This window comes from Equus quagga, chromosome 5 (genome assembly GCF_021613505.1).
Source record: "Equus quagga isolate Etosha38 chromosome 5, UCLA_HA_Equagga_1.0, whole genome shotgun sequence".
NCBI classification, from domain to species: domain Eukaryota; kingdom Metazoa; phylum Chordata; class Mammalia; order Perissodactyla; family Equidae; genus Equus; species Equus quagga.
In genome coordinates, this window is record NC_060271.1 from 25294822 (window position 1) to 25308378 (window position 13557).

General features: G+C 41.9%; 1 protein-coding gene across 11 annotated transcripts in view; it reads right to left on the reverse strand.

Annotated features, from left to right (window-relative positions):
• ZCCHC17 (zinc finger CCHC-type containing 17) overlaps positions 1–13557 on the reverse strand; it is a 53209-nt gene that overhangs the window by 34950 nt on the left and 4702 nt on the right. For all 11 annotated transcript variants that reach the window (XR_006888651.1, XR_006888652.1, XM_046661649.1 and 8 more), the window contains exons 2-3: positions 13128–13248; positions 6310–6367 (exon numbers count right to left, since the gene is read on the reverse strand). Coding sequence is in view for 9 of the 11 variants with exons in the window: in XM_046661649.1 (XP_046517605.1) it covers positions 6310–6367; positions 13128–13193 (124 nt within the window). In the remaining 2 variants the exon portion in view is untranslated. The remainder of the gene's footprint in view (positions 1–6309; positions 6368–13127; positions 13249–13557) is intronic.

Consider the following 13557-nt stretch of genomic DNA (forward strand, 5'->3'; position numbering starts at 1 on the left):
GAAGCTGGGTTTTTTTGTTCCCCATGATAGTGTAATGAGCAGACCAGCCTAATTGGAAAGTCTGGAGAGGAAATTCAGATGCCCTAAAGGAAAATCTTTCATTTTGACATTTTTTGGCTGTAACTGTCCTCTGATTCTAAAATTCACCTCTTTTCTCTATTGCTAATGGAAGTTGTGAAATTAATGTTGAACCTAATATACTTGAAACAAGTCTATTTATTGGAATACCACAAAGAAAGAAATAAAGGCATTAACCATTTGTCCTTCTCCAACCTGATCCCAAAGTAGGATTTTTTGGTCCAGGCATTTCTCCTGGTTAAATATGGCATTTCTCAAAGTAGTCATAGCAAAAAATTGGAAACAAAAGGGAATACAAAGTTATGCTAGGGTGCAGGATTTTTATAGTTGAGACAGTAATGGCTTACTAACAAAAGGCCTTGGCTTATAGGGTAAATTAAACAAGGGGAATGGTCCAGCCCTCAGTCTTGAATGCAGATGTCAGACAGGCAGTTGGATATGCAAGTCTGTAGCTCAGAGTTGGGGTATGACTGAAGATGCCAACGTAGGCATCTTGGGCATGCAGATGTTTGTATACCAATATATTAATCAGACTGTCGATTTACTGATTGTTTTAGGGAAAGACACAATTCACAAATTTATTAATTTACAATAGAGGATACACTTTCCTTACACCTGGAAAGTTCCCAGTCCTTATCTAGTTAAACTACCCATGGCCCCCAGTATCAAACACTTGCAAAGTTAGTGATCAGAAATTGCCTCAACATGGAATCAGAAAAAAAGGGAGACAAATGTTGTGAGACACATTGCCAGTCTGTGAAGGTTTAATGGACTATCACTTCCTCATAAAAGAATCCATCTCTCTAGTCTTATCATCAGATTCATTTCTGCCCTAGATAAGGCAAGAAAAACAGTGCCAACTTCAGACTCTCAGCCTTTCTTATACTCTGTTCCAGGCTGACAACTCCCCACCTGTTCATATAATCTCTCTCTAGACAGAACGATGTAATCAACTGGATTTCAGTCTCCTAAATTCCAATTTCATTCCCATCCCTTTCCATGGAATCAGAGCCAGATTATCTTATCCAGGTGTTGAGTGCTCCCATCTCTTCAGTCACACATTTACAGATAATTACCTGGTATATTTCTACCAACGGCTGATCCTACAGTCTGTACAGGGGGTTCCTCACCACTTTCACTCTCAGAAGACAGTCTGAATTCTTGGGAAGTACTTCATTTCTCCCACATACACCACCAACAGTTGGATCGAGTGAAGGGCAGAGAGAACCAAATAAAATATTGGAGGGCCCCCTCACTGTGCTGGGTACCTTACTAAATACAGTACACCAACCCATTCACTTAATCCTTACATCAACCCTGTGACATAGGTTCCCATAAGGAAATAGCGTAGAAGTTAAGTAAATTGTCCAAGGTCACAAAGCTGATAAAGAAAGAGCTGCAATTCAAACATCAGTCTGTCAGGTCTTCTACGACACATTGATATTTCTCCATTTTTTTTCTTTATTATTGATCTGTGTTATCTTTTCATTAAAAAAGAGAAAGATGAGCTCATCTACAAATAGTAGAAACACACCTGATTCTGTTTTAGCATGTGCTCCAAAACGAAACAAAAACAAACAAACAAAATGTTTTGCTCATCATGCCACATGGAAGGGAGTTCTGAATTCAGAGCTGTTTGTGCCTGGATTTCTGACATCAAGCCAGAAACACCCGAAGGCCTATCAAGTCTGTCATCATGTTCAACAAACCCAACGTGACAATGAAACAGAATGAGTCTCATCTGAATGTCTGCTAGTAAAAGAAGAAAAAAAAATCTGACAACTTGGAAAGAGTTAGTATTTCAATCACCATATGAGAAAAAGAGAGTCTATTATGGTTCCTTTAAACATATTCTCCCAACTGCGTTGTTCTTTCACAACTTCCACTGACAATAAAGGAAAGAGGTAAAATTACAAATCATTAGAGGACAGCTGCAGCCAAAAAACGTCAAAATAAAAGGTCTCCTTTACGGGGTCGGCCCCGTGGCCAAGTGGTTGAGTTCACGCGCTCTGCTTCAGCGGCCCAGGGTTTCGCTGGTTCAGATCCTGGGCGCAGACACGGCACCGCTCATCAAGCCATGATGAGGCGCCATGCCACATGCCACAACTAGAAGGACCCACAACTAAAAATATACAATGATGCACCAGGGGGCTTTGGGGAGAAGAAGGGGGGGAAAAAAGGTCTCCTTTATCTTTGGGGATGTGAATTCCCCCTTTAGACTTTTCAAATAAGGTATCTCTAAGCAACAGTATATAACAATAATGTAAGCACGTAAGTTAAAGTGCTTTCACATCCTTTATCTTGTTAGGATTATGGTTTCATTCAAACATTTACTATCACACACTATATTGTAAGCAAAAATGGATCCAAGGATGAATAAGACATGATCCTGCCAGTCAAGAAACTCTAAAAATGCACATCATTCCCATTTCACAGCTAAGGAAACTAAGGTTCAAGGACTGAGCACTTGCTGAAGTCAAGAAGCTGGTAAAGGATGGAGCTGAGACTAGAATTCACGTATTCATTTAATAAAATTTACTGAACACCCACTATGCCTCAGGCACTGTCTAGGCCCTGGCATCCCAAGCCCTGACTACTCCACAGCTCAGCAGATAAGTGCAGCCTCACTCATTCATTACACTGCACTGTCACTGATTTACATCTCTAGACTGTGAACAATCTGAGAGCAGCAGGGACCATGTTATCTTATCTCTGTGTTCTACTTAACACAGTGACCGGAAAACAGAACTCAGTAATTATTTGCTAAACGGAATTCATTACTAAAAATATTTGAGCTTCTATCATAAGCAAGGCACTTTAAAAAGTCTAACATTGAACAAATAAGCTCTGTTCTCAAAATTTCCTGGTTTAGTGCTGGTGGGCAGAGGATAGTGGAGACAAAAAGAACTTCATAAGCTATTTTAAGTTTAAATTTAAATTAATTAAAATAAAATTAAAAAGTCAGGGGCTACAATATTGGACAGCACAGATGTGGTATAATACAAAAATATATTTGGTCTTTGTCCCTGATTCCTACACAGAACTCCTAAAACTCTTGGAATTTCCCTAGTAATAGGAGAGTTTTTTGTTATTCATAATAAGCCCCTTGTGATCACACCAGAGTTAATGCTAACGAGGTGATTTAGGGTGGGACCCCTAGATAGTCTCTGGATGGGGCTGGTGACCAGCAAAACCAAATAATTAAGAGGACTGAACCTTTCAGCCCCACCAACCTCCAGGAAAGAGGGTGAGGGACTGGAGACTGAGCTCTATAAAAACTCTCAAACAATGAGATTCCGAGAGCTTCCAGGTCAGTGAATTCGCCAGCTTACTGGGAGGGTGTGTGCCAGAGAGGAAATGGAAGCTCAGAGCACCCCCCTCCCATACCCTGCCCTATGCATCTCTTCCATTTGGCTGTTCCTGATTGTATCCTTTATAATAAACCAGCAAACACAAGCAAAGTGGTTTCCTGAGTGCTGAGAGCCGTTCTAGCAAATTATCAAACTTGAGGAGGGGATCATGGGAAACCTTGCTTCATAGCCTGTCAGTTAAGAAGTACAGGTATAGGGGCTGGCCCTGTGGCCAAGTGGTTAAGTTTGCATGCTCTGCTTCAGTGGCCAATGGTTTCACCAGTTCGAATCCTGGGCATGGACAGGGCACTGCTCATCAAGCCATGCTGAGGCGGCACCCCACATGACACAGCTAGTTAAGGACCCACAACTAAAAATACACAAATATGTACCGGGGGGCTTTGGGAGAAAAAGGAAAAATAAAATCTTTTAAAAAAAAAAAGTAGTACAGGTAGCTCGGACTTGAAACTGGCATCTGAAATGGGGGCAGTCTTACGAGTCTGAGCCCCTTTAACTTGTGGGATCTGACAGTAACTCCAGGTAGATAGCATCAGAATGGAATTGAATTGTTAAGCACCTAGTTGGTGTCCAGAGAAGTGGAGAACTGGTTGGTGTCAGAAAATACATCAGAACAGATAAAGAGGGGCCAGCCCAGTGGCATAGTGGTTAAGTTCATGCTCTCCGCTTCAGTCACCTGGGGTTTGCAGGTTTGGATCTTGGGCGTGGACCTAGCACTGCTTGTCAAGCCACGCTGTGGAAGCATACCACATAAAATAGAGGAAGACTGAAACAGATGTTAGCTCAGTGACAATCTGCCTCAAGCGAAAAGAGGAAGGCTGGCAACAGATGTTAGCTCAGGGCCAATCTTCCTCACACACACACAAAACAACAAAAACAACAAAAAAAGAACAGATATAGAACATTTCCATCATCACACAAAGTTCTATCAGACACCATGAGAGGGGAAAGAAAATCTAGTTTAAATCTGAATACTTGGAAGAAGTCTTCAACTCAGTAGTGGTTAAAGAATTCTGAGAACAGAAATCTGAGAAAAATAACTCAAATTAGAGTCTACCTTCCTGAATCAAAGATGTTAAAATCTGGAGACCAGTTATTTCCTAAGTCAGTCCTTTCAGGATGGGACTTAATAATCTTCCCCCTTTAAGGACAGAGAAGCTAAAATACATTGTAGGAAAGTTAACTGCTTAAGTTATCCAATAAACCTATGGAAGAGCCCAGGATTAGAACTCAGTTTCCTCCGAATTGTTTGGCTCCCTGAGCTCCCCCTCTGAGGTTCGTCTCAGCACAGCTGTCAGACAGATTCTCTGGAAGCTGCCAGCCACAGTCAGAGGCATCACCTGACAGGGTACGGACATGAGTGAGTTGAAGACTGACTGCTGGAAGGTGGCAGGCCTTTAATCCCCAGTGTCACACAAATGCTCAAGTGAGGATGGGATCTTCAGGTACTGGCAGCTATGGCAAGTACACTAACAAGACTATCTGTCTGAGGGGCACGCCTATAGGGATGGGGAGGAGTTCCACCTCATTAAACCCTAGCCAACAAAAAATGAGAAACTTTATTATTGCTGACTGCTGGCTGGAAACTACTGGTAAGCCATTTCTAATGCCAAGATGCGATTTGCAGCACAGTAGTCTCCAATGCTAGAGATATGGCTTTATTAGCCAAAGGTTAGCTGTTGTTTTTTTTGAGGAAGATTTGCTCTGAGCTAACATCTGCTGCCAATCATCCTTTTTGCTGAGGAAGACTGGCCCTGAGCTAACATCTGTACCCATCTTCCTCTACTTCATATGTGGGACGCCTGCCACAGCATGGCTGCTTGATAAGTGGCGGGTAGGTCCCCACCCAGGCTCTGAACTGGTGAACCCCAAGCCACCAAGGCAAAGTGTGCAAACTTAACTGCTATGCCACCAGGCCGGCCCCTGAATTTTTTTTTTGGAGGAAGATTAGCCCAGAGCTAACATCTGCTGCCAATCCTCCTCTTTTTTTGCTGAGGAAGACTGGCCCTGAGCTAACATCCATGCCCATCTTCCTCTACTTTATATGTGGGACACCTACCACAGCATGGCTTGCCAAGCAGTGGCGGGATCCGAACTGGTGAACCCTGGGATGCCAAAGCAGGATGTCCGAACTTAACTGCTGTGCACCAGGCCAGCCCTCCATTACCATCTTTAATAAATCTTTATTTTAGCACAAGGACTTAGCAAGTTGAGTCTCTGGATCTACTAGCAGTGTGATATAGCAGAAAGCCCACTTGGCTAGGCATTAGGAGGCTTGGGTTCTAGACCTGGCTGTGCCATTACCTAGCTAAATCACTCTGAGTGAGCCAACAGTCTGTGGAACTTGCCTTTTCTACTTAGCACCGTTGTTTAAGAAACAAATAAGATCATAGATGTGAAAGAGATTCTCCAAAAATGTTCTACAAATGCCGATCCAATTACAAAGAAAATTTAAAGCATTATATATACAACATATATTTGTAGTGGCTACAATACTATTTCCATTCCATGTGCTATATACTAGAAAACTCACAATGTCAACCTCAGAGTAAGTAGTTGTCCTCCCCCAAAATCCTAAGATTTGGGACTTGCCTAGGGTGGAATTTAGGTAAGAGCTGATTCCAGAAGTGAGCCTAAGTGGCTATACCCCAGGCCTCCCCCCAAGTCAGAGAGCACCATTCTTCTGAGTTAAGATCTGCTAAAAATGAACTGTTATCATTTGCCTGTATTTATATCTCCACACTAAAAGCAAAAACAAGAACAAACTACTGTCTGAAAAATGTAGAGCTTATAATTGGGATGTGGTGGGAGTAACAGCAGAGAGTGAAATGGCAGGGCTGAATTTCAAGTTATAGGCTCCCACCTTGCTTCCGACAGCCTGGGATTTTGATAAAGGCTCCATAGTCTGTCACCATAGCAACCTATAAAAACAAACAAAAAAAGAATCAACGTCACACAAATGAGAATCTCTCCTGTGTAGCATTTAACCTAGTCTCCCTGAATTTCTACTTGGTACTGACTGCCTCTGTCTACTGCAAAACTGACTAAAAGTGATGTTCTGTCAAACATTCTTTCTGTTCTTTTTGAAATTTAGACTGACAGGTATGTGTGAACACATTAAAAACACTGGTGAGATAGCACTGTCGTCAGATGCTATGACAGTACCTAGGAATGCCCAAATCCCACACCTTGGGGATTTCCAAAGGAGGTATATGAAGAAAAGAAATAAACAGCAGAAAATCAGGAAATAAAATTACACTTTATATTAGCTGGGACTGCAGCCTCCAATCCCAATACAGAGAACTTTAATACTGTGCAATGGATCATGTAGGACATCCCTTTTTCCTAAACTTCAAATCAAACCAAACCATACAGCCTGCTCTATTTCACTCCAAACCTGTCTTGGGTTTTATCAAGACAATTAGAGAAAAAGCCCACACACAGACATCTGACAGAACCTGAAAAGATATGATTAGAGAGAAAAAGGGTTGCCCCCAGGTCTTTTGCAGAGCTGACCTCAGATGGAGAAGTGAGAGGCTTGATGCATCTATGAAATATCTAATAGCAATGAAAGGCCCAGAACCCTCAAGATAAATCACTATCCCAGACCACCTCTCCCTCTCATCCATCCTCTAGCCCACCCCCAACCCATGGATCGGGATCAAAGTTGCCACTGCATTCTATATTTATCACTCAATTCATTATTACTTGTAAAATATTCATTACAGTCTTAAACATATAAACGTTATTTTCTTCAGTAACTTGAATTAGTTGTTTCATCTAATCTAACAGAGGCAATCACTGTTTCAGCTTCACCATAACGAAAACAAGGGGACTGAATAAGACAATCCCTACCACACTGCTATTCATTAACATATACTGAACACTCACGACACGCAAAACCCTCTTCAAGAGCTTTACATAATCTCCTGACACCATATGATGTTGGCACTATTCTTATACTCATTCGATAGATGACAAAACTGATGACTAAATAACTCACCCAATGTTCAAAGCTAGTAAGTAGCAGAGCTGGGATTTGAAAGTAGTGAGTCTTAACTACACTAGAGCTGCTCATGGGTTCCCTTTAACTATACAATCCTAACAGCCAAAAGCAACGTGACAGGGGCTGGCCCCATGGCTGAGTGGTTAAGTTCACACACTCCACTTTGGTGGCCCGGGGTTCCCCGGTTCGGATCCTGGGTGCGGACATGGCACCGTTCATCAGGCCATGCTGAGGCAGAGTCCCATATAGCACAACCAGAGGGACCTACAGCTAGAATATACAACTATGTACTGGGGGGGTTTGGGGAGAAGAAGAAGAAAAACAAAAAAGAAGACAGGCAACAGATGTTAGCTCAGGAGCCAATCTTTTAAAAAAAAATTGTAAAAAAATGCAATGTGTGAGGCCAGCCCACTGGCACAGGGGTTAAGTGCACATGTTCAGCTTCGGCGGCCCAGGGTTCGCCAGTTCAGATCCCGGGTGTGGACATGGCACCGCTTGGCAAGCCATGCTGTGGTAGGCATCCCACATATAAAGTAGAGGAAGATGGGCACGGATGTTAGCTCAAGGCCAGTCTTCCTCAGCAAAAAGAGGAGGATTGGCAGCAGATGATAGCTCAGGACTAACCTTCCTCAAAAAAAAACCCAATGTGACATTTGACATCTTATCTGCTCCTGGCAACAACCTTCGGAAGTACATATGGGTATATACTTATGTATATATATGGATATATGATAAGTATATACGGAAGTATATACAGTAGGTCCCCATGTTGCAGATAAGGTGGAATAGTATAGGTACAGAAAGAGCACAGGATTTGGAGGGAAAACTGTGGCTTCTACTCCCAGCTCCGACACTTCTTATCTGTGGAATCTTGAACACAACTTGCCTTTCAGGGCCTAAGTTCCCATTTGTGTTCACTTTGCTGCTACAGATAATAAATGATGTGCATATAGTACCTCGCACTGGTATCTGGCACCTAATGTGCATTCAGAAAATTGCAGCTTTTTAATAATTTACAGTCCAAGATACTGAAGCAGAAAAAGGTTAGTAACTAGTGGAAAGGCACGCAACTAACTTAGATACAAGCTAGGCAAAGAACCTCGATCCCATCAGTCCTAGTCCAATGCCTCCTACTTCACTAAGTATCATCATTACTCACTTCAATGTTAGGATGGGAATAGATAAAAACTTCCATTCTTCTCATTTTTTTAATGGCACTTGAACTAACTCTCCAAGATACAGCATTAACAATGGGTTAAGACCCAAAAGTTCAAAAATCCTGTTTTACACTGATGAATATGCTATGCTGGGGTATAGACCAGGCAGTCCTAAAGAAACAGTACAATCAGGCAGATACTAGTACTTAAAATCAAGGCAAGGGGGAACTGGAGGAAGGACTTTAGAGAGTAACCAGTCCACTCCTGCCATTTTTCAAATGAGGAGAGTGAAGACCAGAGACACGAAGTGCTTACCCAAGTTCACAAAGCAAGTTGTTCTCTGTAAAACAGGGCCACACGGATAAAGAAGAAAAGACTTTAAACTTCTAATTACAATAAAAGCAAATCCTTTCTTTCTGGACAAACTAAAGACACTTTGGCTTTTGCTCCAGGGTTCTAGAGAGAGGGTTGAGATGTCTCATATTGTATAATAACATTATTAAAGGGCACAATTATCTACCAAAGTTAAAAGTAGCATCTGGAAGTTGGAGCCCAAATCACCTTGCTGGTGTAAATTAAGACAATCTCACTTCTCAATCCTGATGCTCCACTGTCACATTAGAATCTTTTGAGGAAATATCATAACAGATCTTAATTTGGCCTCTCCCAAAAGGAAAGGTTAATGTGCTCCAGAATGGATGCATGCAACTGTTCAGTTAGGAAAAGGCATTCGTGCCTATTTCCAGCACCAGGTGTTTCCATCGCTGTGTCCCCTAGGGTGCAGTCAGAGTTGAAATTAACAGAATGGCACCTGCTGCAGATGATCACACAGTCTGCCTGGTGTCCCAAGAATAATTAGTCAAATAGCTCAGGGGAAAAAATTCAGTAATTATCTCAACTGAACTCAGGGTTTGGGCAAAATGAATTTACCATCTTCAGATTAGAGGTTGCAGTGGCCTTGAAACCAGGTACCCACATAAGGTAAGTGAGAAACTGGAGGCTCAAAGACCTAAGTCACTTGTCCAAATCACAAAGTTAGGAAGTAGCATGGCTAGAATGGAAGTGTTTGACTTCTATTCCAAGGCCATTTCCACCTTAGCAACACCAATCTCCCCTCAGCATTTCTTCGGCTAAGGCTGGGCTGAGCGAAATCCCAACTCGCAGTGCTGTGCTTGTACCACTACCATGCTTAACCGACTCCAGCACCTAAACGCCTCTCAGAGGATGAGAGATGGATGAATACTGGCTTCTCAGCTATTCGGTCACTGGGCCCCTCAGTCCTGCCAAGCCTGCTAAGAGAAGAAGTGCTAGGTATGGGCTGTGCCACCAGTTTCTGGAAGGACAATTCGTCCTAAGAGGCTTGGGTTCAACTTCATTCAAACATTTACTGAGCACCTATTTGCAAGATACCAAGTCAGGTACTGTGAAATAAAAACAACTTAAAAAAAGAGATGCCCAGCCTATTTTTAAATGAATTTCAAGTAGTTACCAAGATACTTGAGACAAAGCATGGCTTCTGCCCTCCTTAGTAACTCACTATCTAGTGGAGGAGACAGGCACTTATACAAATAACAAGAGTACACAACAGACTGTGATAAATGCCGTAATTGAAGAACAATGACTGGGGAACAACCAGATCTGCCTTCCTCCTATACCTCAATTCAGTCAAAAGAGTTCTTACAGGTCTTTTGGTTCCTCCATGCGTTTACATACAGCTGGACAATCCCAGGTACAGTTTAGAAGAAAGTAGACTTGGAGAGAGGACTTGATTTAAAATCCCTGTTTTGCCATTTATTAACCACTGGGCAATTACCTAACTTTTCAGAAGAGTTTCCTTATCCATAAAATGAGAGTAACAGTTTCGTTGAAGAGAGTCAATGACACAGAATGCATGACAATGCTGACATACAATTAGGCTTACAAAATTATTTTTGAATTTTAATGTAACTGAGTCTTACTTGTAAATATTAGGCACTCATTAAATGTTTGTTAGATGAATATTTTGAAAAAATTTCTTCTTTGCAATTTATCAGGAAATTTCTATTTCCCTAATTCTAGTCACCAGTTTTTTTTTTTTTAAAAGATTGGCACCTGAGCTAACAACTGTTGCCAATCTTTTTTTTTTTTTCTGCTTTTTCTCCCCAGATCCCCCCAGTATACAGTTGTACATATTTTAGTTGTGGGTCCTTCTAGTTGTGGCATGTGGGATGCCGCCTCAACATGGCCTAATGAGCCGTGCCATGTCCACGCCCAGGATCCGAACCAGTGAAACCCTGGACAGCCAAAGCGGAGCACGCGAACTCAACCACTCAGCCACGGGGCCACTCACTTCTAAATGATGTTTCAAAATGTGCTCCTGAATACTAAGCTAGAACTATAAAGTTCTCTCTGAACACTCCCCTAGCCCAGCCATCTTCGACAGCAAAATATAAAACCTACACTAACTTAAGCTCCCCCTTATTTAAGAAGAAGCTGTAGGTCAGGAGTCACTTTAGAACTCTGAGTGAGTCTGTGGAGGGCAGAGCATGCTTGTCTTTCCTTCGTGCGACACCTGACAGGTGAGGGCTTCACGATCAGAAAGATCAACTTCATCTTCAGTGCTGCTACTTCTTTCTGAGCCCTGGTACTTCACTGACCTGTGGGGATACCACGGGCCTTGAAAAAAGAAGACAGAGGCTTCAAGAGCAGAACTGTTTGTTATTTGTTAGAAAGTTATCCTTTGTATCTTAACTGTTATGTTACCAGTTGGGATCGACTTAACAGAAGTCGAGTCACGATTATCTATAACCGACTGACAGTTACAAAGTCTGTCCTCAAAAGCCTCAAATGATTAGAAGATGAAACTTTTGTCAACTGTAAAGCAAGTACGAATGCCATAAGAAAGATAGAGCTAAAATACTACCTGCACTCATAAAGATGCTGAAAACAATTTTTTGGCTTTAGTTTTGCTTCAAGAAGAGGGAGATAATATTAAGGAATTCCTACCATGTCTCGGGCATTGTCTTTTTATAGATGATAGCTTATTTAACTATCATGGCAATCCCATGGAAGCAGTTAGTATCTCCACCTAACAAATGAGAAAACTGAGGCTCAAAGAGATTAAGTGACGGTCTCAAGAATCACACAGTCAGTAAGCAAAAGAGCTAGGACTGGAACCCAGGTTTTGTCCGGTCCCAAAGCCTCTGCTCTCTAAACAAATACAATCCTTCTCCTTCAAAGGTTGATCATTCATACAGTCATCAAAGATGGAATGAGTACCTATTATTTTCTACCCTCCTCCCCGGGATTGAGACATACACCAGTGAATAAAACACACAGGGTTCTGTCCTCATGGAGCTTAGAGTCTTGTGAAGAAGACAGATATTAAACAAGTTCACAAATAAATACAGGGTGAGCCTATTTACTTATGGTGGGAAGAAGATCACAGAGGAGATGACATTAGGGCTGAGACACAAAAGATAAAGAGAAGTTGGTGGGAGAGTGGGGTAGTTAGCAGCAACTCCGCATGTGTGAAAGTCCTGAGAAGGAAGCAAGCTTAGAATGTTCAGAGCTGTAAGGAGACCAATGTGGCTGGAGTATGAGTAGAGTAGAACAAAACATCATTGTCAGGGTAAGCAGAGGCCAAGTCGTGTAAGGGTCATGAAAATGAGTTTGGATGCATTCAAATACAGTGAAAAGCCTAGAGGAGCTGTGAGAAAGCAGCACAGTCCAACCTGTTTTCAAATGGCATTCTGGCTACAATGTGAAGAACAGAGTGGAAAGGGGCTACAACAGAAGTAGAAAGCCCAGTCAGGGCCAGGCAAGAGATGAAGAGCTTAAACTAATGGGGATAAAGAAGTATAAAGAAGTATTCAGACTAGTGATATACTTAAAAGGTAGAAATGGACCAAAGTGGGAGGGAAAATCAAGATCAAATCAAGAAGACAGATCAAGGATGATGCCCAGTTCTAGCATGGGTACTTGAATGGATAGTGGTTCCATTTGCTAAGATGGAAAAGACCAGAAGAAGAAGAGAATTGGTGAGAAAACCAAAAATTTAGTTTAAAACATAAATTAGAGGGGCTGGCCCCATGGCCGAGTGGTTAAGTTCGTGCGCTCAGGCTGCAGGCGGCCCAGTGTTTCGTTGGTTCAAATCGTGGGCACGGACATGGCACTGCTCATCAAACCACGCTGTGGCAGCGTCCCACATGCCACAACTAGAAGGACCCACAACAAAGAATATACAACTATGTACCGAGGGGCTTTGAGGAGAAAAAGGAAAAAATAAATAAATAATAAATAAATAAATAAATAAATTAGAGATGCTGTAAGGTATCCAAATGAAGATGCCAAGGATGCAATTAGAAGTCTGGAGCTTAGAGCAGGCACATGTGGTAGCCAGACACTCCACGAGCCCTTCCCATTTAAACTGTAATGCCCAAGATATTCTCAAGCAGACAGGAGCTCAAACCCAACTGCTTTTCACCCCTAATCTATGCTTAACATAAATGGCAGATTTTCAAAGCTGAAAGAATATACCTCTCCTTGGAAAATAGTGTAGAGAGCAGGCAGGTTCTCCATGGTCTCGGGTCTTCCTGAATTCATCCTTAATGTTCTATGGCTCCTCCATTTCTCTTCTGCTAAAGCTAATTCAAGTGTCCTGTCACAAAGAAATAAGACAGACAACAATTTGAGAGACATCTGCATTAAAGAAGAAACGTGCAGACAATCCGCAGCTAGTCTCTGCAGAATAATACCATTAGATTTAATGCCATGTACTCTTATCCAAGTCTCTCTTGTCCACTCTAATTGTGGAAGTTTTGGAAGCCTTGATCTTATTTCTTTTCACTTTGATACTTACCCATTAGTCTACTGTTTTGTTTGTTTGTTTTTAATTGCTATTATTGCTATTCTTTTGCCAAGGGAAGGCTTTGGGGTGTGTATGTGTGTATGTGAATGGATTCTAAAA